The 24,597-nt window shown below is 36.8% G+C and overlaps 1 protein-coding gene and 1 pseudogene across 4 annotated transcripts in view; one reads left to right on the forward strand and one right to left on the reverse strand.

Annotated features, from left to right (window-relative positions):
• The window catches only part of LOC128596151 (chromobox protein homolog 3-like), a 121,778-nt pseudogene that overhangs the window by 27,573 nt on the left and 69,608 nt on the right, over positions 1-24,597 (forward strand).
• CAMSAP2 (calmodulin regulated spectrin associated protein family member 2) overlaps positions 1-24,597 on the reverse strand; it is a 129,779-nt gene that overhangs the window by 6,359 nt on the left and 98,823 nt on the right. For 2 of the 4 annotated variants that reach the window (XM_053605620.1, XM_053605618.1), the window contains 8 exons: positions 19,916-20,009; positions 17,338-17,431; positions 12,787-12,869; positions 12,436-12,505; positions 9,925-12,127; positions 5,807-5,943; positions 5,036-5,256; positions 195-267 (listed from right to left, as the gene is read on the reverse strand). In XM_053605620.1, coding sequence (XP_053461595.1) covers positions 195-267; positions 5,036-5,256; positions 5,807-5,943; positions 9,925-12,127; positions 12,436-12,505; positions 12,787-12,869; positions 17,338-17,431; positions 19,916-20,009 — 2,975 coding nt within the window. Of the gene's footprint in view, positions 1-194; positions 295-5,035; positions 5,257-5,806; positions 5,944-9,924; positions 12,128-12,435; positions 12,506-12,786; positions 12,870-17,337; positions 17,432-19,915; positions 20,010-24,597 lie in introns of all 4 variants that reach the window. The other 2 variants (XM_053605619.1, XM_053605617.1) reach the window with 1 other exon arrangement.

Below are 24,597 nucleotides of genomic sequence, written 5' to 3' on the forward strand. Positions count from 1 at the left end.
ATTGACTTTTAGCTTCTAATCTATATCTCAGAGAAAAAGAATATATAATTTTATAATATACTGAATTTATAAAAATTTATAATTATGATTCAGTCATAATATAAAAAAAAAACTAAAGAATTTTACTTAGATTTTTGTATAATTCCAGATACCATATTCTTTTCTATAAAAAAAGCCATATATTTCAGATTTACCTTGGTGTCCTCTTGCCTGAATGCACACTCTCAGTATCACCTGTGTTCAGCGATGCCAAAGAAAGGCTAGAGACTGAAAAAACACGATAAATTCGTGATCCTGAATAAAAACAAAATTAGAAGTTTAAAAGGAGCAACTAGCAAAGAGTCTGTTCATTAGATAACACCAGCATATGAAAATTAAGCATCTGTAGTTTCTTTTCCTTTTTTTCTTTACTTTTAACCTAAACATGTAATATGTTTGCATGCATATATACACAATTTATTTAAAATTACCAAGGGACCTACTTTTAGGAAATAATGATAAAACTACTTTGATGTTCTAAAAGCAAAGTCCTAATATGAAACATGATACTATGATCCTGAAGAAAAAAAACTAACCAAAAGAACAAAATATTTTTAGGAATATCTCATTCGTAGGTGGAATATTAGCTTGCTAATTTCATCCAGTACTATACATCAAATACTTTCACTAACTAGAAAAGACAGAGTTCTCTGGGCGGTGCCTATGGCTCAGTGAGTAGGGCACTGGCCCCATATACTGAGGGTGGCGGGTTCAAACCCAGCCCCGGCCAAACTGCGACAAAAAAAATAGCCGGATGTTGTGGCGGGCGCCTGTAGTCCCAGCTACTCGGGAGGCTGAGGCAAGAGAATTGCCTAAGCCCAAGAGCTGGAGGTTGCTGTGAGCTGTGACACCATGGTACTATACCAAGGGCAACAAAGTGAGACTCTGTCTTTAAAAAAAAAAAAAAGAAAAGACAGTTCTCTTTAAACAGTCAATGGTATGTTAATTTTCTTCAGGTTTAAAATAACAATAGAAATTCTCTCAAATTTTCCATGGCATTTGGTTTTAATAAAATATTTTTTAAAAATAGTATGTTTACATGCAAACTTTTTTAAATCACATTAATTTTGATTTGATTTTTGACAATGAAATATATAATAATCAAGAGGTGCCAATGTGTTGAGTTTTAAGGATTAGAAACTAGATTATTTGAAAGAAGTTATATTAAAAACCATACTATGAAAAGCAATAATTAGGATGGGGTAAAATTCACTCTTTTAACCAACAGCAGATACCGTCCCAGGAAATGAGGATACAACAATGAATAAAAAGTTGCAAGTCCATGCCCTCTTCAAGGGGAAGAGAGAATATGCACAATATACTAATATGCACCTAATATACTATTAGGTGGTTGAGTGTTAGGAAAAAAGAAATGGAGTGAAGGGATAAAGGATGATTAGGGGAGAGTGTCCCATTAATAGGTAGGGTGGTCACAAGGACTTCTCTGAGGAAGTGATATTTCTCAGTGAAAAATGTGATCACTCAGCATAAGTAATTGGGGGGTTATATAGCTGGTTACTTTTATAACTCTAGAATAACCAAATATTTTTAAAAGTGAAAGCTCATCTTTATTACACATCCTTTCTTTTTCAAGATAAGGAAACTAGTTAGGACTAAGATTGCTCAGATCACCCAGCTTTTTGATGACTTATAACTATTTAAGTCATTAAACATAAAATGTCAGATTTTGAATAAAAAGTTTATTTTATTATATCTCACATAAGAAGTGGTATCATTAATTAAAGTATGTGCCTAAACTATAGGCCACACTTTGCCCTCTTAACAGTCACTTCTTTATGACAGCAGTGAAGAAGCCTGGAAAGCATGTGATAAGGTGTTTTTCACAGTTTTTTGAGAGTAATTTTCCTTGCAAAAAGTGGTCCAGAGCCTGGAAGAAGTGGTATCAGTTGGTGCAAGGTCTGGTGAATATGGCAGAAGACAGAGTTTCCAACTCCAACTTCTATAGTTTGATCTGCATTGTTTGTGGGACATGTGGTTGAGCCTTGTCTTGTAAGAGAACTGGATTATCTCTAATGACCAATCTCGGCTGCTTAATTGCAAGAAACCTCATCATTTCCTCTAGTTGGTTGCAGCAGACATCTGCTATAATCGACTGACTAGAATTCATAAAGTTGTAGTAGATAATACCAGTGCTAGACCACCAAACAGATACCATTAGCTTTTTGTTGAATATTCAGTTTTGGACATTTTTTGGCACTTCATCTTTACCCAACCATTGTACCAAATGCCTATGATTGTCCAAAACCGCATGTAACAATACACTATAGAAATGGTTCACTTTTATGTCGTGACAGCAAAAAAAGGTAAGATTAAACAATTTCCCTTCTGATGCTCTTTTACTTCATGTGGAACCCATCTATCCAGCTTCTTTACTTTGCTGATTTGTTTCAAATGATTCAGTACTGTTGGAATAATAACAACCTTGCTATTAATTCACATGTAGGTTGAGACGGCTTAGCTTCCACTATGGCTTTAAACTCATCATTACCCACCTTGGTCTAAGGTTGCCCACACGGCTCATTTCAAGATCAAAATCATCAGAATGTAACTTCTCAAAACATTAATATACTATGTGTTCATTAGCCACATCCTTCCCAAACTTTTCGAGTTGTCTGCACTGCATTGGTTCCATGATGGAACTCATATTTGAAAATAACATAAATTTTTTACTTATCCATGGTTTCACAAAAATTCCTGTAAAAAATATGACAGATAATCACAAGCAAAACATGTTTGAAAGAATGAGGATGGGCCACATGTGGTAGCTCACATCTGTAATCCTAGCACTCCAGGAGGCCAAGGTGGGTGGACTGTTTGAGCTTGGGAGTTCGAGACCAGCCTGAGCAAGAGGGAGACCTCATCTCTACTAAAAACAGAAAAAATTAGCCAAGCATGGTGGCACATGCCTGTAGTCCCCACTACTCAGGAGACTGAGGCAAGAGGCTTGAGTCCAGAAGTTTGAGGTTGCTGTGAGTTATGATACCAGGACATTCTAGCCTGGGGCAACAGAAATGAAATTCTGTCTTTAAAAAAAAAAAAAAATGAAAATATACCTTCACTATAAAAAAAAAAAACTATCAAAGTGAAATGTCAGAGATATCAACTGTCAAACTTTAAGGAAACTGTACCTTTCATGCATAATAACCTAGTATATAGCCTGGTTTCCCAGTCCTTATCCCAATGCTTTCTTCACAATACCAAGCTCTTCTCCATCACTTTTTGCATTGGAAACCTTTTGAATGGAGAAAAGCTATACAGGTTGGCCTGTAGGGGATATATGAAATAGGAAAGAGACAATTTCATTCCTTTACAAAGACCATAAAGAGTAATTATATCAGGGACCAATTTTGTGTATTTGAACCTCAGGTATGTTTTCTTAGCACAAGTCAGTAGAGCAAGTTCTTTGTTCTTTGGATGTCTCCCCTTGAGTTGATGCTTAGTCACTAGCACCATGGAGCTACTAAACGTTGAGGCCTTGAAAAATTTCCTTGATTCACTATATCCTTAATGAATAGACAACTCTGCAACTCAAACATTCCTCTTTGCTTTTAGGAAGTATCTGGGTTTTTTTTTTTGAAACAGAGCCTCAAACTGTCACCCTGGGTAGAGGCCTTGAAAAATTTCCTTGATGCACTATATCCTTACAGAATAGACAACTCTGCAACTCAAACATTCCTCCTCTTTGCTTTTAGGAAGTATCTGCGTTTTTTTTTTTGAAACAGAGCCTCAAACTGTCACCCTGGGTAGAGTGCTGTGGCATCATAGCTCACAGCAACCTCCAACTCCTCGGCTCAAGGGATTCTTCTGTCTGCCTCCCAAGTAGCTGGGATTACAAGTGCCTGTCACAACACCCGGTTATTATTTTATTTTTTTTTTGGTTGCAGCCGTCATTGTTGTTTGGCGGGCCTGGGCTGGATTTGAACCCGCCAGCTCAGGTGTATGTGGCTGGCGCCTTAGCTGCTTGAGCCACAGGCGCAGAGCCAGGTTGTTGATTAAAAAAAAAAAAGTGGGGTGAGGCTCGGTGCTCATAGCTCAGTGGTTTCAGCATCAGCCACATACACCAAGGCTGGCAGATTCGAAACTGACCCGGGCCAGGTAAACAACAATGATAACTGCAACAAAAAAATAGCCAGGTGTTGTGGCGGGCACCTGTAGTCCCAGCTACTTGGGAGGCTGAGGCAAGAGAATTGCTTAAGCCCAAGAGTTTGAGGTTGCTGTGAGCTATGACGCCACAGCACTCTACCGAGGGCAACAAAGTGAGACTCTGTCTGCGAAAAAAAAAGCGGGAGTGATCATGGAACCCAGCAAGAGCAGTTCAGCAACCACATGCTCAGCTGGTTCATGTTATGTTAACTGCACTGCTTTAACTTTCAGATTTCAATGTATGTGGGGCACATGACCTAGGATAAATCAAACATTTTCTTTCTCACAGTATCACCAGTTTACTTATATTCTTTGAATGTCATCAATACCAATAAATTATTAAAAGAAAAAAAATTGATGAAAAAAGTAAGAGTATGTATGTTGAATTTTTAAAAAGATGTATTCACTCAACTGCAGAAGTTACAAATTTAAATTTTTGACCATTTCTGTCTTAAAGGAAGGACTTCAGAACTCTTTGATCTTATATTCCTCATTCTACCAACACTTTTCTTGTACATTTCATGCAGATAACATTTATCCTTAAATTTACAAGTGTATAAAGGATAATTCAGGGAGATTATATCCAAGGGCAGAGTTCCCTAAAAGGTTAGTATTTAAACCGGATTTTTAGCATTCACATTTGTTCTATTGAATATATGCATGCACACATAAAACTTAACTCATTAAAAACTTCATTTGCTCATTTTGGTTTTCTAAATGAGGAACGTGCATAAGAAACTCCAATTTTGAATGTCAAAGCACAATCAAGTTAGTATGACAAACCAAGCTGGTGTTTTTTTATGAACAGACTCCTCATAATAAGCTGTGTTACCTGGAGGACCTTTGATTGGCGTTTTGGGGGATTCAATATGATCTCTGTGAATAGATTTTGGTCGCTGTTTTTTTTGTTTTGCTGCTTGAGGACGAGGTTTAATTACTATATCCATGTCTTCCATTAGTTTCAGTTGTTTTCGCCTCATATATTCTTGCCTAATAAATTCTCTGCGTGCTCTCTCATCTTCTTTCTTCTGACGTTCTTCCTCGGTTTTACGCCTAAGAAATCAAATGGTTAAATCTCTTATTCTGTATACCACAGACAACTGACACTGGAGAGAGTTATGTATTTGACTTGAGAAGGACCATATTTTGGGACCTTGGGGAAAAATGTCTCATTTAAAATGAACTTAAGATAATTTAGGTCATGTATCTCCCAGTAAAGTTATTTTAAATTAATGTTTTTTTAACATTTAAATTAATTATTTTAATTAATGTTTTAGAAGAACTTCACAGTAAAATGCTTCAACTTAGGTTAAAAATTTTAATCAGGTAAAAAAAAACAAAAAAAAAAATTTTAATCAGGTAATACTTTGGGAAAATAAATTGAATTCTTTTTTTTTTTTATAAATTGAATTCTTGAAAGCACTAGAGAAGTCAGCAATGAACCAGTTGTATTTATATATTACCAACATCTCTGAAAAAAAAAATCTGTTAATAAAAGTAAATGAGAAAACGCTTCTTTGAATATCTACTTACCAAATTTTCCTAAATATGCCCATGCATCATCAATGTTCAGATTTAGAATTGGCACAGCAATTTCCTTTACCTGGTTTCCTCTTTCTTATGCTCCATTTCAGCTTCCAGCTGTTGCTTCCGCAGCTGAGTTTCCTTTTCCCTTCTTAATCGTTTCTCTAACAAAGCTGCCCGTTTCATTGCCATATCATTTTCTGCTTTTTGATCATCCTAAGAAAGAATTTCATTGAAAAAGATAAAATATGTGGCTCAGTGGATAGGGTGCTGGCCCCATATACTGAGGGTGGTGAATTCAAACCCGGCCCTGGCCAAACTGCAACAAAAAATATAGCCAGGCATTGTGGCAGGTGCCTGTAGTCCCAGCTACTCAGGAAGCTGAGGCAAGAGAATCACCTAAGCCCAGGAGTTGGAGGTGAGCTGTGACGCCATAGCACACTACAGAGGGCAATAAAGTGAGACTCTTGTCTCTTTACAAAAAAAAAAAAGAATAAATGTTTAAAGTACCAATATTTGTGCTTGCTTCAGCAGCACATATACTAAAGTACCAATATTCTCATTTTCAATTGTTGTAGTCACATTTTGTAGTTACATTTATAACTGAAAATTTAAATCCTCTATTACAACCCTATGAAATATGGACATGTTCCAGAAATTATGAAGGAAGAGCTGAAGTGGTAACCAGTCCTATTAAGTAATAAAGGTAACTTAAACTTACTTATGTAAGTCTTATGCTTTTATAACATAAGAATTTTGCAAACAACAATTATAAAAAGAAAATATAATAATAAACATTTTTTGACCCTAATAAACAACTTGGCACAAGGAATTTCTAATTTTTAAAACTGCATTTAAATTGCAGCATATGGCACCTTAGTTCAAGGAGCTTAAAAATCACAACAGGGGTCAGGCGAGGTGGCTCACACCTATAGTTCCAACACTCTGGGAGGATGAAGTGGGTTAATCACTTGAGCTCAGATGTTCGAGACCAGCCTGAGCAAGACTGAGACTCTTGTCTCTACTAAAAAATAGAAAAACTAGCCGGATGCTAGTTTTTCTAGCAGGTGCCTTTAGTCCCAGCTACTGAGGAGGCTAAGGCAAGAAGCTCGCTTGAGCCCAAGAATTTGAGGTTGCTGTGAGCTATGACTCTACCCAGGGCACAGACTGTGCCTCAAAAAAAAAAAAAAAAAAGAAAGAAAGAAAGAAAAATTTGCAATGGGAAGAGGCACAAACAAGGTGTTCCGTATAGGAAGCCAGAGATTTAACTCTGAGTGGAGAGCTACCATTCACACAATCACTTCAAACAATCTTATCTGTATCTAACAAACTACATACATTTTGCAGTTTGCCAGGCACTTTACTGTACTGTGGGAATACAGAAATGTAGTACCTCTAGGAGGTCACAGTCTAAAAGACAAAGCAAATCGTAACATAATAGTTGAAAAACTAGGTCACAGGTACTACAGTATAACTATGTTTTGGATACAACAGACACACAAAAGTGGAAATACACGCAAGGAATTATAAAAAAAATGAAAGCTAGAAGAAAGTCCTAAAGAACCATCATCCAAAATAAAAGTTATAGGGAAGAAGCCAAATAAGTTTAGGTTAGTCTATGGAAGTCCTTGAGTTATGTTAAGAGGTTTGAACTTTACTGAACAGGCAATTCTAAGATTTTTGACTAGAAAGATTCAGTTGCAGCTATGCTCTTAGAACAATCAGCTCCAGCGGCACTGTGAACAATGGGATGCTGTGATTAGAGATAAGGAGCCCGGTTATGGCCCTGTGGTAGTGGTCTAAGGCCTGAGTCCTGGGGTGATGAAGATACAGAAATGAATGGGATGGAAGGTATGGGATGGAAATGAAGGGACAGATGTACTGTGTTTTATACTATAGGTTTTTTTCCTCTCTGTTTTCTGTTCTTTTCTATTCTCTACACGAACAGAGGTAGAGACTAAAACTAGACAGCAAACTATCCATTAGTGCCTAGAGTAGCATTTTCTATTAAAATATGGTATTGTTACATGATTAAGAGACAAAACACAACTCACATCCAAATTTTCAAATATTGAAAAGGGTCTAAAGGGTAATCACACTGAGATCGACTTTAAAATAAATTATAAAAATAAAAAATAAGTTATAAATTTCCAAAATTATCTGGTGTCAGAGGGTTTAATAAAAATTTTTTCCAACATTAAATGATCAAAAATAAAACTAACAATTGTAACCACTTCTGTATTCTTGGGTTTTTATTCTACTATTGCCATTTGCTTCAATTTAAAATTTTAAATTACAGGGGCAGCGCCTGTGGCTCAAAGGAGTAGGCACCGGCCTCATATACTGGAGGTGGTGGGTTCAAACCCAGCCCTGGCCAAAAACTGCAAAAAAAAAATAAAAAAATAAAAATAAATAAAATTTTAAAGTATAAATTATTGCTGTTGGGTTATCTTTCCTATATAAATTCCAGATGTAGAGCTACACAGGACCAGACATTATCTGCTTTAGTCTGTTACTTAAAAATAAAAGTATGAATAATACACGTTTCCAATTATACAAAAAATTCTTTAGGTTAATTTGGAAAATATAGAAAAACATGAAGATGAACAAAATGGATGATAATCTAGTAGAGAACTTTAAAAATATTATTAGGCTTTTCTAGTTTTTCTAAAATCTATGATAAATTCTAAGACCTTTACCAACAAGAGGTGGTACTATTCAATATTTATATTATTTGGCTACAGAATTTAAATATGTTGTATCCAATACTAATACTGAGATTAAGGGTCATGTGCTAGACATTTATCCAGTGCTTTTAAAGGAGTTCTTTCAATGACAACTCTTCAAAATATATATATGCCTATATTACCTTCCAAAAGCCTATCTTTTTTTTTTTTTTTAAGACAGAGTCTCAAGTTGCCACAGTGGGTAGAGTGCCGTAGCATCATAGCTCACAGCAATCTTCAACTCTTGGCCTTAAGTGCTCCTTTTGCCTCAGTTTTTCTATTTTTAGTAGAGATGGGGTCTCACTTTTGCTGAGGCTGATCTCAAACTCGTGAGCTCTAGTCATCCACTTGCCTTGGCCTCTCAAGAGTGCTAGAATTATAAGTGTGAGCCACTGCGCCTGACCACAAGAGCCTATCTGATCAGCCTGTGGCTCAGTGAGTAGGGTGCCGGCCCCATATACCGAGGGTGGTGGGTTCAAACCCAGCCCCGGCTGAACTGCAACCAAAAAATAGCTGGGCATTGTAGCGGGCGCCTGTAGTCCCAGCTGCTCGGGAGGCTGAGGCAGGAGAATCATGGAAGCCCAAGAGCTAGAGGTTGCTGTGAGTCCTGTGACATCATGGCACTCTACCCAAGGCGGTAAAGTGAGACTCTGTCTCTACAAAAAAAAAAAAAAGAAGAAAACATAAGGAGAGATGGTCATGATTTTTAAAAACCTAAAGTATACTTATGATGCCATGCTATGAAGCTTTTTACAAATTGGCAATGGAATCTCTTTCAGAAGAGATTTGAATAGCTTAAGTTTTTAAAGGTTTTTGTGAAGAGGTGGGGTGCTGTGGCTCATGCCTGTAATCCCAACACTTGGGAGGCTGAGATGGGTGGTTTGCCTGAGCTCACGAGTTCAAGACCAGCCTGAGCAAGAGCAAAACCCCCCATCTCTAAAAAATAGCCAGTGTATAACATGCCGCCTGGGTGAGGGGCTCTTCTACAAATGGAACTTTACCCTGAAAGTAAGACAATGTAACCTAAAAATTGTACCCTCATATTAATTTGAAAAAATAAAACAAATACTCAAAGATAAAATATAATAAAAAATAGCCAGGTGTTGTAGCAGGCACCTGTAGTCCCAGCTTCTGGGAGGCCGAGGCAAAAGGATCGCTTTAACTCAAGAGTTTAAAGTTGCTGTGAGCTGTGACGCCACAGCGTTCTACTCAGGATGACCAAGACAGACTCTGGTCCTCCCACAAAAGGCTTTTGTGAAAGTGAGAAAGAGGAGCAGAAAACAAAAATGATGGGGTATATCTAAATACATACCATAACTACGGGGCGGGGGGAATATAGGATTAATGGCACACTTACAACAACAGTGATTGCTACTAGAATAAGTAAGCATGTTAACCAAAAATAAAAAAATCCCTCCAAACCCCCCAGTCATCTAATGAAGATGCCCAGAACTATGCAGATTAATATTACCTTAAAAAAGAATCCACAGCATACTTTCTGGTCATCATCAAATTGTTCTTTATCACTTTCTCCATCATATTTTTCAACAGATACATCAGCCTTTTCAGGAGGTTTCAAATCCGAAAGGGAAACTTCAATCAGGTTAACACTTTTAGGAGCGGTAGGTGGGAAAACGAGTTTAGGAGGTGGTTCTGTGCGTTGATTCAATTGGTCCTCATTTGCTGTCAGGCACACAGTCTCTGTGACAGGCTGTGACAGGACTTCAGAAACTGTTGACTCAAAAGGTTTGATCTCCTTTTCTTCTGGATTATGTCCACGCTGTTCCGGAGGTCCTTTGGATTCCAATTCCTCCTTTTTAACTTCCTCTTTAGGTTTAGATTCTTTTAACTGGGGTTCTCCATCATCCCCAAAACATACAAATGACCTAGTCTGAATAGGAACTTGACTCGGTGAAAACCTTCTTAACCGAGGAAGACTATCCACAGACCGAGGGGGTGTTAAGGTTCGGTTCAAGGGTGTTATTTTTAACTCATTTGGCCTAGGAGTCCTTTGATTTTTAACAGAAAAAGATGTGCTTTTCCTGTTAGAAGGCTGAGGAGATGGATGAGTAGGACGAGGGGAGTCTGAGAAGAATGGTGCGATGGCTGATGATGGGCCTGCCTGCCGAGATGGCTTAAATTCTCTAATCTGTTTCTGTGGAGAGGGTTGTGGAGGAGAAATCACCCAAGACTGCTGCTCTCTCATCTGCATTAACATCTCCTGCTGAAGTGACAAGCGTTGCATTTCTTGTTGTAGAAAATGGAGGGATGAATTTAACTTTTCAATGGATTTTGTATATTCTAAAATCTCTCCTTCATTTAAAGTTTCTTCTGAGGGGCTTGCCAGGTTCCACTGCTTCTCAGGTTCCACAGGTGTGGTTGGAGACTTCAGCCACTTCGACTGAGAATTCTCCATGCTTTCTTTTATATCTGCCAGAGACTTGCTCCTTTGTCCATCAGTTTTTTGTGACTCCTTTTCTTTTGCTCGATCAGTAAATACTTTCTCATCTTCTGCACCAGCTGCTTCCTCTCGTAGAGGGGAAATCCCATCCCCTTTCTTTTTCACTACAGTAAGAAACGCAGTCCTTCCCATTTTCTGCCTCTGTTTAGTAAAAGCGGCTTCCATTTTCTTTTTCTGGGCTTCTATAGCACGCCTCTTTTCTTCTAGTTTCATCCTAAGATGCACCATTTCAGAAGCCAGCAGCTGGGTAGTGTCCCGCCCTTGTGGAATGCCTGTTTCTTCTGGAATTTGTGCCCAAGCAACCACATGAGGAATATTAAGTTCAGAGCCCTCTGGTGTGGTTTTTTGAGAACTGCTTCCACTACTCTTCCCATCGGTATGATTCAGTTTCCTGAATTTCTGTTCAGCAAAGCTGGTCATTTTAACTCCAGAACTAGAAGAGGCACTGCTACCTGGTTGAGATTTGGTACTTATAGTACTTGGACAAGGGCTCAAAGCTTCTCTGGGGTTGCTGGTCCGTATATCATAATCCTGAAGAAATTTAGATGCATCATCCATGTCAGAGTCTAAGCTTACAGTGTAATCTCTTAAAGAAGAATCTTCATCCATAGTTTCAGGAATATCTTCCGAAGGAACATGAATTCCAGTGTCTACTTCAGTATTGTCAGTTATGGGACTCAAGGCACCTTTTGTATCAGTTATATTGTCAGGACTAGATTGATTTAGCTTGGTATTTGAATTAAGGATACTCATTTCCTGGCTGTGAAGAAAGAAGCCATTAGCAATTTGGTCTGGCTGAGGTGTATGAGGAGATTTTTCAGTATCGTGAATTATTTGTAATGCCTCTTCAATGCTTGGTGTCTCGATCTGATTGCCAAACTCATCTAGAAGTACTCTATTTTGTAAAGCTCCGTTTGGAAGCTTGTAATGCATATTTTCATTAGAATTTAGTTCGTTTGTATTAAGAGGCATGTAAGATTTGAGGTCACTGTGAGAATCTATATTAAGTTCTTCTTCAATGCTTTCTGCTTCCTCTTCTCCATTTATTGACTTGAAGGATAAATTTTTCCTAATATGTTTAGATACACGGTTGTTGTTCAGAGTAAGTCCTTCATTACTAACAGAACGAGTGATTCCTCGGTTTAGAGTGGATCTCTGCACACTATCTTCTTTATCAAAAGAAATATCAAATGAAACACCATGCACTGACGATCTAAGAAAAAGTTAAAGAGAAAACCCTTAAAAAATTCTGGAAAACAAATGATTTATTTTAGTACCACTGGACAACAATTATTTGAAATTATATTTCCTTTCTTCCCCTATTTCTCATAATCATATTGTTCTCAAAAGCTACCTTTTAAAATTAGCCCCTTTAACTTCTCTATCATCTGCTTATGTTGCCCTTTTCAAATGTAGATACTAATTAAAAGTCTAACTGGTTATCAACAAAGGAGACAGAGAGGGGTAAAAAGTAGCATTTCCTGATAATGTGAATATACACAAAATAATTCTTTTGCTTACCTTTTCTCTTTGGGCCATGTCCCTATGAAGCCATCAACATAAGACATAGATGAAGACCTTCTAATTCCTCCTTTAAATGAAATCATGTAAAAAATTTTAACTTATAGCACCTTAATAGATTTCACATATTTGAGAGTTTATTAAGAGCAATAAAAATTAAGTAGGTACATATGGAGAATTAGAGATCATTTTATTAAGAAAAACAAGCCTTGAGAAACAGGCCAGCCTTCTAGTGTGATAATAGCTACTTTGCAGAAAAAAAGACTGGATATTTATTTATATGTAGTCTCAATTATTTCCGAGGTAACTTACTTAAAATAGCATTTTCCTAGGCTTTTTCAAATATATTACCTGAGGTTGAAGAATGAGCTTGAGGACGTGAATATCTAGAAGGCAAATGATGGTGAGACTGTGCAAATGTAGCTCCTTCTCCACTGCAATGTAAAATAAATTTAAAATAATATATTTTAGCTGCTTATATAGAATGATTAAAGTTAGGAACTATATTATCATCTCTGATTCCACATCCTAACTTAAAAATATCTGGAAATGTAACTGATACATTGTTTAAGCCAAGGAATGGCTGTGATTGTAGTGTATGTAGTATTTTATGTCTTTCGCCCAAATAACTTGATGTGCTTTGATATACATCTCAATATCCTTGTGAGATAAGATACAGTATATTATTTTCATTTTATAAAAACAAAAACTAAGAAGTAAACAAGAGGTTAAATGAAACTCACTAACTTGAAATCTAAATCTAAATCTCTAATAACGGTAACTATAATAAAATCTCGCGAAAGACCCTGACAGCCTCCTTACTCAAAGACCTACGTCTGTATTATCTCTATGCCCTTTTGTGGCCATTGCCAAAGTGTCAGTGGCAAATGAAGTTCAATCCCTTTGTGACTTCTGACTGAAGCAAGACACACAAAAGGCCATGCAATGTACCTTCTCACATTCCCAGGAAGACGTGGTCTTCCAAAGAGCTGAGACAAAGTACAACATTAAATCCATGCCCACCCAAAAGGATGATGAAGTTCATGCTGTGCAGGGACACTGTAAAGTTCAGCAAACTGGCAAAGCAGTGTAGGCTTACAGGAAGAAATATGATGTCTACACTGAACAAGTGCCACAGGAAAAAGCTAATGAGCTTAAACTAGACACCGGCTTACATAGACACTTATATTGGTCTTAAACTAGACAAAGATTGCAAAAAGATCCTTGAACAGAAAGCTCAATCTCACCAAGTAAGAAAGGAAAGGGGCAAATGCAAGGAAGAAACAATTGAGAAGATGCAGGAATGAATAATCTCATATACAACTTTCATTAAAAACTACTAAAATGAAAAAAGAAAAATATCAGTTACATTAAGATTAATATGTATAGTGTTTAGTGAAATAACTTGGAAACAAAGTCAAATACTGCATGTTCTCACGAGCAGAAGTTAATTAACAAGTACACACAGACACAGAAAGTGAAATAATAGACATGATAGAATTAGAAGGGTGGGAATGTGGGAAAGGGGTGTGTGGGATGCGAAATTACCTAACGGGTACTACATACACTAATTTGGGGGTGAGTGTTACACAAAAAGCTAAGACTTCACCATTATGCAGCACTCTATGTAACAAATCATATACCCCTAAATATATTTAAAAAGGGGGCCAGGAGCTGTGGCTCACACCTGTCATCCTAGCACTATGGGAGGCGGAGGTGGGTTGATCTCCTGAGCTCACGAGTTCAAGACCAGCCTGAGCTAGAGCAAGATCCTATCTGTAAAAATAGCCAAATAACAAAAAAAAAAAAAAATAGCCAGGTGTTGTGGCAGGCACCTGTAATCCCAGCTACTCGGGAACCTGAGGCAAGAAAATTGCGTGAGCCCAAGAGTTAGAGGTTGCTGTGAGCTATGAGATGCCAGCACACTCTACCAGGGGCAACAAAGTAAGACTGTCTCAAAAAAAAAAAAAAAAAGTTAAAAAATGTTAATATAGTTAGCTGTACAGACTTGAAAGTCTCAATGCCTACAAAGATAAGAAACTTTCCTCTTATTTCTTCTTATTTAATTCTACCCTATTCCAATTAATCCCATTAGGGATTAGATAGTCAATTTCTAAAATTACAATGACATTTGACCAGAATCAAGCTTTCTTCTCTTAATTTTCTCTTTACAACTTTTAAGTCTGTCGTATCTCTCCTCGTAGTCAAGTGAAGAAGTTAAGCATTCCTATCCCAATTGATTGATGATAAACTGAGAAACAAGACAGTGACTCCTGTAGCTCTTTTAAACCTTATTTGGCTAGTATAAACTGAGATGATGAATAACTCAACCAAAAAATTGAAAGGTAAATACTGATGCAGTATTCTTATTATCTAATGAAAGCTTAATTAATGAGCTTTTCCAAAAGCAACAATATCTGCAGAAAATGCTTCTCTGCTCCTGTGGGCTTTCGCCTCTAAAGCACACATCACACCTTCTCTCAATTTTATTTGTAACCATTTGTTAGGACTATCAGAGCATACTCTCTCTGCTCCCCACCCAACGATGTTTTTCTCTATGATTCTCCCCTCTAAAATCACTTCTACAGTTTCTACCCTCCCTTAAATCTATGACAAGAGGATAATCTTGACTGCAGGCCGGTAACTTATTATAATAAGTCATCTTCCCCAAATAATGGCTAAGGTGTTGTAAATTCCTATTGTCTCACTTTCACATCTGCATACAGGATTTTGCAACTCTTAAATAGCTGGCTGCCGAATGTGTGCAGTAGCTGCTGAAAATGTCTTTTGCTTTGCCTAGCTTCTTTGTCTTTTTTTTTCTTTCTTGTAAGAGCATTGTTTTGGTAGATGTGACCATGTTATTTCCAGGAAGACTAAAAATTCTTGAATCCTTTAAAAGTTCTACAATGTTAGACAATTACAATGGACCTTCTGGAGACTTACAGAAATAGGAGAATGACTAGGAGCCTAGAGTAACAGCTATACAATAACTCTGCAAAGCAAAGAACTTAGACCTCTATCTGGGTTATAAAAATAGTTTCTACTAGAAAAAAAATAGGAAAAGGGAGCCACTCAGATGTCTGAGAGAAAAGAGATGAGTCTTCTAGGGAATCTGAATTAAAACATTTTCTGATGTTAGAGATGTGGAAAAGTATCCCTTGGGGGTCCTAGAAATAATAGTTATAAAAGTTTTACTTTTCATTTTTAAAGTAGAACTTAAAGGCTGAATAGTGTAAAAGTGACAACCCAGAATATTGAGTGTTTCTGAAATTTTCAAGGAAGGAAATGTCACCAAGTCACCAACCGAGGAAAGTACTAAAGAAATAATACGTAGGAAAAACATCCCCATGGAGGAAAAATGCACAAAACCTCTTAAATTAGCAATATTTTACTTCTTTGTGGTAAATTTCATAGATAGTTACAGAATGGAAAACTTAATAAAAGTAATACGAAAATTCATGGTAGTAAAATAAATCAGAAGGCACATGCTTTCTTAATTTATAAAACATGCTTTATGAACATTAGAAAGTTCACACATAAGAAGTCCTATAAAGGTAGTAAGAGTATTGTCAAGGCTTAGATTTCACATTCATTAGCATGTACTTGAAGAGAGACCCTTCTTAAATGTGAGGGATAGCTGACAGCTTCAGTACAAGTTCATATTTTTATGTTAGGCAAAGAGTTCATAAAGTATTTTGAATTTTTCACTCATTTTTAAAAATGCATTTTTAATGGATCTGCTTGAATTTATAAAAACCCCAAAATACATCAATTTTAAACTCAGAATTTTTTTACTTTGCTTTCAATTCAGTTCCTGGCATTAAGAACCGAAGCATTTGATAAAAATTCAACATTGTAATAAATAATCTATTGTGATCTCTCAAAAGGTATAGTAATTAGAAAACAAGTCAGAAACTTCTTTAGTATCACAAGAATGGAAAAACAAACACCACATGTACTCAATTCTAAATTGGAACAAACTGATCAACACTTAGGTGTACATATGAAAGCAAAACTCATTGGAATTCAAGTAGGTAGAAGGTGGGGGAGAAGAAGATAGGTCACTCCTATGGGTACATCACACACTTTCTGGGCCAAGGACACATTTACAACTTTGACTTAACATATACAAAAGCAAACTATGTAACCAAAATATGTGTACCTTCAGAATATTCTGAAATTAAAAAAGAAACTTATTCAAAGAGTCAATTTTTTTTTTTTTTTTTTTTTTTTTGAGACAGAGTTTCACTTTATGGCCCTCAGTAGAGTGCCATGGCATCACACAGCTCACAGCAACCTCCAACTCCTGGGCTTAAGCAATTCTCTTGCCTCAGCTTCCCGAGTAGCTGGGACTACAGGTGCCCACCACAACACCCGGCTATTTTTTTGTTGTAGTTCGGCCGGGGCCGGGTTTGAACTCGCCACCCTCGGTATATGGGGCCAGCGCCTTACCGACTGAGCCAAAGGTGCTGCCCGAGTCAATTTGATTTTAATTATAAAATGTTTAAGTCTTAATAGAATTAAAAAATCCCTCCCTGCCAGGCCCAAGATCTACCTATTAACTACCTATTCAACAGTTCTCCATTATACTTACATGTATTAGACAGTTCTCATTTAAACAAGTTATGCAGCAAACTTGTTTAGGTGTTAAGTTGGTTACTTGGAACTTATATTCTCCCACTTTTCAGTGTGGTTCATAAAAGCCTATTTATGAAATATTCATCTCAGTGTACATTTCAATATTTAAATTAAAACATGCTTTTAAGAAAATAAGCTCATTATCATTTAGTTCAAAATCCAACTGAAATTTTAAAAAACCTTATTTAATATAATAAAATATTACTTAATTTCATCAGCAGAAAAGAGTAGAAATAGTGAAAATAAAGTCACTGTGGCGTCTACCTTGAAATGAAGTCAGAACTACACGAACTATCCAGCACGTTTCTTTTGGCAGTATTCAAGACAGGAATTGAAGGCAGATCTTTCACAGGTTCAGCTAGAATAAAGATAAAAAGCTAAAACTTTACAGTGATGTACTTAACATGTTTCTAGTATTATTTCAAGAGTTTTAGACCAGCCCAGAGTTGTGGCTCAAGCCTGTAATCCCAGCACTTGGGAGGCCGAGGCGGGTGGATTCCCTGAGTTCACAGTTCAAGACCAGCCTAAGCCAGAGCGAGACCCTGTCTCTAAAAATAGCCGGGCATTGTGGCAGGTGCCTGTAGTCCCAGCTACTTGGGAGGCTGAGGCAAGAGGATCACTTGAACCTAAAAGTTTGAAGTTGCTGTGAGCTAAGATGCCATAGCACTCTACCAAGGGTGACCAAGTGAGACTCTGTCTCAAAAAAAAAAAAAAATAAAGAGTTATAGACTATAAATGTTTAAAATTGAATCTCCGTTTACCTACTACTTACAGAGAAATAGCATCATAAAATTTCTTAATTTTCTTTTTTTTTTTTTTAAATTAGAGTCTCACTCTGTCGCCCTCAGTAGAGTATCGTAGTGTCACAGCTCACAGCAACCTCAATGTCTTGGGCTTAAGCAATTATGTTGCCTTAGCCTTCCAAGTAGCTGGGATTACAGGCACCCACCACAACACCCAGCTATTTTTTTTTGTTGCAGTTGTCATTGTTGTTCAGCTGGCCTCCGCCAGGTTCAAACCAGCCAGCCTCAGTGTATGTGCTAGTGCCGTAACCACTGTGCTATGGGAGCCAAGCCATAAGTTTTTTCTTAAATAATTTTTTTTTTTTTGAGACAGAGTCTCACTTTGTCACCCTGACTAGAGTGCTGTTACAGCATAGCTCACAGCAATCTCAGACTCTTGGGCTCAAGTTATTCTCTTGCCTCAGCCTGCCAAGTAGCTGGGACTATAGGCACCCGCCACAATGCCCAGCTATTTTTAGAGATGGGTTCTCACTCTAGCTGAGGCTGGTTTCAAACTCATGAGCTCAACTCACCTGCCTCAGTCTCCCAGAGTGCTAGGATTACAGGCATGAGCGATGGTGCCTGGCCTCTTAAATATTTTTCAAGGGGTTAAATTTTCTTTAAACTCTTCTTAAAGTATTCTTACTTAAAATAATATTTGATTAAGGATGATTAAGGGAAAAAGGCCTAACATAAAATACACATATTTAAAATAAAAATAAATTTGAGTGTTTTAATTCTGTAAAAGCCTTCACAGAACTTCAGATACATACGGTCATCTTTGCTTCTTTATGAAATAGCTGGTATTTTGTTAATCAATTAAAGACAGATAAAATTTCATTAGAGAATTAGGGGATACATTTTTGTAAATTAACTCTGGAGGAAGAGTCAATTTACTTTTTGACTTTGAGATCTAATGCAATAGCTATTGGTATTCTGAATAGAAGGCTTCAAATGAAATCATAGAAAGCAATGTATGTTAAAACCTTACATTAATTGTAAATAATTCTACAAATGTTGGCTATGATAATTACTAAGATATGTGACTTTATTTAATGGTCTAGGGTGGGATCTCAACTTTTGTATAATGGTTCAATATTCAGAATCTGCCTGAAGCAGCTTAAAGGAACGAGAACCACTAAATCCTCATGTTTGACAGATTTTTGCCTAAGTTGCAGGCTACCTGAAGTAAGCTCATCGCACTCACTAGAATACACCTCCCCCTTGGCTACATACTTTTTCCTCCTTCCTTACCTCTGTCTTTTCTTTTTCTTTTCCAGGGAGGCTTAAGGCAGGGGTAATGGTAAGGGTTAAAAAAATAAACTTTGGAGCTGAGGTAACCCACTAAGTAGTTGTGAAGCACAATAATCTTGTTCTGGGACAGTAACTGGTAGCACCAAGAACTGCTTCCATATGTTATGCTGGAAAAAAGTTTTTTAATGGGACTAAACTTACAACTTAGATTTTATAATAGAACAAACAGAAATTTTGTTTTACTATGTGACATTTTGCTTTAGAGAAAATTTAGAAAAGTTTTTATTGTTTATGTCTAGAGATCTTTACAGTAACCTCCTCACATTTTAGTTTTATTCTTATTACAATCAATAAATCATGATATTATAATAGTCACAAAACCTACTAGATTTAAAATATATACACAAAGTTTTAACACTTTAATGGCCATGAATACTCAAGTTGTAGGTTAAGGACAAATGATAATTTGAGTGGATTCTGGGTAACAATATTAAAAATGAATCATCTAAATAGATGTAAAGAGAAGAAAATGGCCAATTATGGCTAAAAGTTCCATACTTTAAGACTTCAAATTCAGAGCCATACTCTCTTTTTTTCTTCTCTCCCAACCATCTTAATCATCTTTCTCCTTGAAAATTTAGTGGCTTTAAATATCACAATATTGTACTCAGAATCTATTAAGGCTAATAGCTGAAATCTGGAAAAAAAAAAAAAAGGCTACTCTCTAAAAGCATAACCAGGTGAGGTTATATAACTTTCTCTTTTTTCTATTTATAGGAACATTTAAAATTAAAAAGATTGATTACCTCCTTGTGGACAAACAACACGAGGTTGTACAAATGATGGCTTTACAACTTCAAACCACCAGAAGAGTTCTGCCATGAACACCAAATAATTACTCTATATAAGAAAGTTAAGAAAATTAAAAGAAAACATAAATTAGGTAAAACTTAATAATACACAGACTTTTATTCTGTTTTAAAATACGGGTCTAAATCTCATTCATTCATCACTGGAGTCTGTCTACTACAATAGGCATTTAAACCTGCAACAGAATATTCACTCCTGTGAGTAAAAAATATAACAACTATTCAAAACCTCTTTGCTGATGATTTGCTCTATAGTTCCAGAATGATGATTCAATTTACCTAGCAGTAACTGTGCATTTTTACTGTCAAGTAAATACAAAGGCACTTTTATTGCCAAGTAAATATAGACAACTTAAACAGCTATTCAATCCTTAGATGTTCGAAAGAATGGTTGTCATTAAAAAAAAAAAAAAAAAAAGCTCTATTCAGATCCCTAGAAATTTCTACAAAAAACTAATTAAGAGTATAGTTAAAAAATATTATATGTGTCCTATAATGCTGAATTCAACAGTAATCTAGGTGCTGAGTAACACCAAAATTCTAGGTTGTTATAGCTAATTTTTAATAATTTTGAAATGTATAAAAACATTATACAATTTAATGGATCTACCTAATTTTGAAAAGTTGTTAGTAAGGTTAAGTCAACAAGGGCTGGGTGTGGTGGCTTATGCCTGTAGTCCTAGCACTATGGGAGAATGTGGCAGGAGATCACTTGAGGTCAGAAGTCTAAGACCAGTCTGAGTAAGAGTGAGACCCCTGTTTCCATAAAAAATAGAAAAATTAGCCAGGCATGGTAGCATACACCTGGTAGGTCCAGCTACTCAGGAGGCTCAGGCAAGAGGATTATTAAAGCTGATGAGGTTTCAGTGAGCTGTAATTATTGCACTCTAGGGAAAAGAGCAAGACTGTGCTCTTTAAAAACACAAAAAAGGGTAAGTCAACTATGTTACCTTTTATTATATTTTAAAGTGCTGACATAATTTTTAAATGGCCTGAAATTAAAAGGAAGGACTAAGGGTCCTCAAAAGTGTATTTATAGCATAAGCTTCTATTTTAAAATGCATATATCATAAAAGCTATAAATAAAAAATTATATTTGGGCGTGGTGCCCATAGCACAGTTGTTACAGAGCCAGCCACATACACGGAGGGTGGTGGGTTCGAACCTGACCAGGCCAGCTAAACAACTACAACAAAAAAATAGCCAGGTGTTGTGGCAGGTGCCTACAGTCCCAGCTACTTGGGAAGCTGAGGCAAGAGAATCGCTTAAGCCCAAGAGGTTGCTGTGAGCTGTGACACCATGGCAATCTACCGAGGGCGACATAGTGAGACTCTGTCTCAAAAAAAAAAAAAAAAAGCATATATATATATATATATATATATGGTTAGTTTTTTAAAAACAATATATAAAATCTGTTTCATAATTTAAAATAACGTATGCACTCTAAATTTTCAGTATTTGGCATTTAATAAAACAGCAAGTTTATTAATATTTGATGAGATTATATTTCATATTAAATCTCGGGTTTTAAAATTATCACTAGAAATATGAGCGTTTTCCAGTGTCTTTGCCTTCATCCTCCTACCTGCTAATTATGAATAATCCTCATGGTTCTGTATACTCTCCCTTAAAGTTCATGCACTCTTCTTGGTTTTGTTTCTCATATTTAAGCTGGTGACTTTCAAATATTCATCTCTTAGCTAATAGCTCCAGAAGACAATTGTATACGTAGGAAGTGAAACAGAAAAAAATCAAAGGTGACTCTTAGGTTTTTGTCTTAAGCAACTAACAGTGAGATGAAAAGGACTGAGAGATATAGGTAGTGAATGGAATGACTTACTACCTGTGAGACATTTACGTGGACCTGTCAAGTAGGTGGTTGAACATACCTGCATAGTGAATAGAATTTGGGATGTTTCCTATTTTACTTTCAGCATTTGATTTTACTACAAATTCCTAGGTATCCAAATAGTGATATATAAACACATACATTAAAAACAGCCATTAAAATTTGTGTTTTTCTTTATTTTTAAGTAATGAGAATGCTTATAATCCCCTTAAGGGCTATGCATGGGATCTCATCCCTGCTTGCTTGTTCTCAGAAGCTTTATATTTCTTTCTTTCTTTCTTTTTTTTTTTTTTGTAGAGACAGAGTCTCACTTTATGGCCCTTGGTAGAGTGCCGTGGCCTCACACAGCTCACAGCAACCTCCAACTCCTGGGCTTAAGCGATTCTCTTGCCTCAGCCTCCCGAGTAGCTGGGACTACAGGCGCCCGCCACAGCACCCAGCTATTTTTTGGTTGCAGTTCAGCCGAGGCCGGGTTTGAACCCGCCACCCTCGGTATATGGGGCCGGCGCCTTACCGACTGAGCCACAGGCGCCGCCCTCTTTCTTTTTTTTAGAGACAGAGTCTCAATTCAGTTGCCCTGGTGTTATAGACCACAGCAAACTCAAATTCTTGGGCTCAAGTGATCCTCTTGCCTCTGCCTCCCAAGTAGCTAGGACTACAGGCACCCGCTCTAACACACGGCTATTTTTAGAGATGGGGTCTTGCTCAGGCTAGTCTTGAATTCCTGAGCTCAGGCAATCTGCCTACCTCAGCCTCCCAGAACTAAGATTACAGGCATGAGCCACTGTTCTCAGCCTAGCTTTACATTTCTTAATTACATTTCTTTCTCCTAGTATTTATCCTTTCCTTCTCACTGAATCCTTCCATATAGGACTTTAACACACTCAAACCTCTGCATTAAAAAATGAAGAAAACCTCACTCAACTCATGATTCTCCAGTTTCTCCTCACCCCTAACTTCTTAACTCTTCACAAACTTCTTTTAAGAGCTAGCCTCTACCAAACATCTCTATTTCATTCCTTTTACTCACCAAACCACTCCAGTGCGGCATGAGCCACACCATTTCTCCAAAAACGGCATTTGCTTAAGTCACCAATGACTTATGTATGCTGCTACTTCAATCACTTTTCATCTTATTTGACCTCTCAGCAGCACTGGATACTCCTGATCTCCCCTCTTTGAAACACTGCCATGGCTATACCCATCAACTACTGAGTAACTCTCAAATATACTGACTGTATGTATATATCCACTAGCTCATAAAGCATTTTTTAAAGCATTTTTTTGATATCTAAAAGGCATTGTGTCCAAAACTGAAATAGTTATCTTCCCAACAAGTGTGATCTTATTCCAGAATCCTACTTCCAGATGAATGACAGTACTAAGCTAGTATACAAACCAGAAACTTAAAGAGTCATCCTTGATACCTCCTCTTTCCCTTCTTGTAACCAATTTATTACTAAACCCTGCAGATTTTTCATCCTGAATACTTTTGGATCTACCTACTGCTCTCTATCTTCTTCATAACTACTTTGATTCAAATGTTTTCATCTCTCATTTGGAGCATAATAGCTTTTGTTTTGGCTTATTAAGGGCAAACTTTTCAAAATGCAACCACTACCCTCCTCCTTTCCATCGCTCTTGAGATAAAAGGGAAACTTAATGTGGCTAAACAGGCTACTTGATCAAGTCCCTTTTTATCTCTCCAGCTTTTATCACATTCTCCAAGCTTCCTCGTCTTACCTACCAGAACATAAGGTCTAGAAAACAAAGCTGTGCTCATCCTTGTATTTTCAGTGTTTAAGACCATTCCTGGTACATAATGGATGCTCAATAAATACTAATTTGAATGAATGTACAAATAAATGCATCTGTATGTAACAGAGAAGACTAGTAAGTAAAACATTAAAATGCTGACAGGGAATACATGCATTTCTGGGTAATAAATAAAATTATTATGATTATATTTTTTCTTTATACTTATCTTTATAGTATACTTTCTAAAGCCAAAGTATAAAAGTATTTCTTAAGTTCTGGGGCTAGGTTCCACATTGAAAAAAACACTGCTTAAGTGCCCAATAATTACTGTTGATAGTGAGTTAAAAAGGGCTCTAGTGAAAAAACTGTCCTAATAACATAACAGTACTGTGTTTGGCCACAAGAGGTCAGTACAGTAAGAAATACTTTTCCTCATAACTAAAGCTCATTATTTCTTTCTAAATTCATATGATTAAACAACAGTACCATGTTTCAGGAATGATACTAAATCAGTTTCAGTTAAAAAGCTTCTTTCTTTCTTTTAGTTAAGCTACATATCAACACTGTAAAATAATGTAAACAATACAGAAAAAAGTTAAGTCTTTCTTTGTTTTTTTATTTTGAGACAGAGTCTCACTATGTTGCCCTTGGTAGAGTGCCATGGTATCACAGCTCACAGCAACCTCAAACTCTTGGGCTTGAGTGATTCTCTTGCCTCAGCCTCCCGAGTAGCTGGGACTATAGGCACCACAACACCTGGCTATTTTTTTGTTGCAGTTGTCATTGTTGTTTAGCAGGCGTGGGCTATGTTCCAAGACACCACCTCGGTGTATGTGGCCGGCACCCTAACCACTGAGCTATGGGCACCAAGCCTAAAAAGTAAATCTTAATCCCTTTCCCCCAAATCCTAATGCCACAGTCAAAAGAAACCACTATTAATAGTTTTATGTGTATCCTTCTACTGACCTTTTTCTGGGTATCTATACATATGTACAAGTTTGCATACAAACAG

The sequence above is a fragment of the Nycticebus coucang genome, chromosome 10 (assembly GCF_027406575.1).
Source record: "Nycticebus coucang isolate mNycCou1 chromosome 10, mNycCou1.pri, whole genome shotgun sequence".
Taxonomy (NCBI): Eukaryota; Metazoa; Chordata; class Mammalia; order Primates; family Lorisidae; genus Nycticebus; species Nycticebus coucang.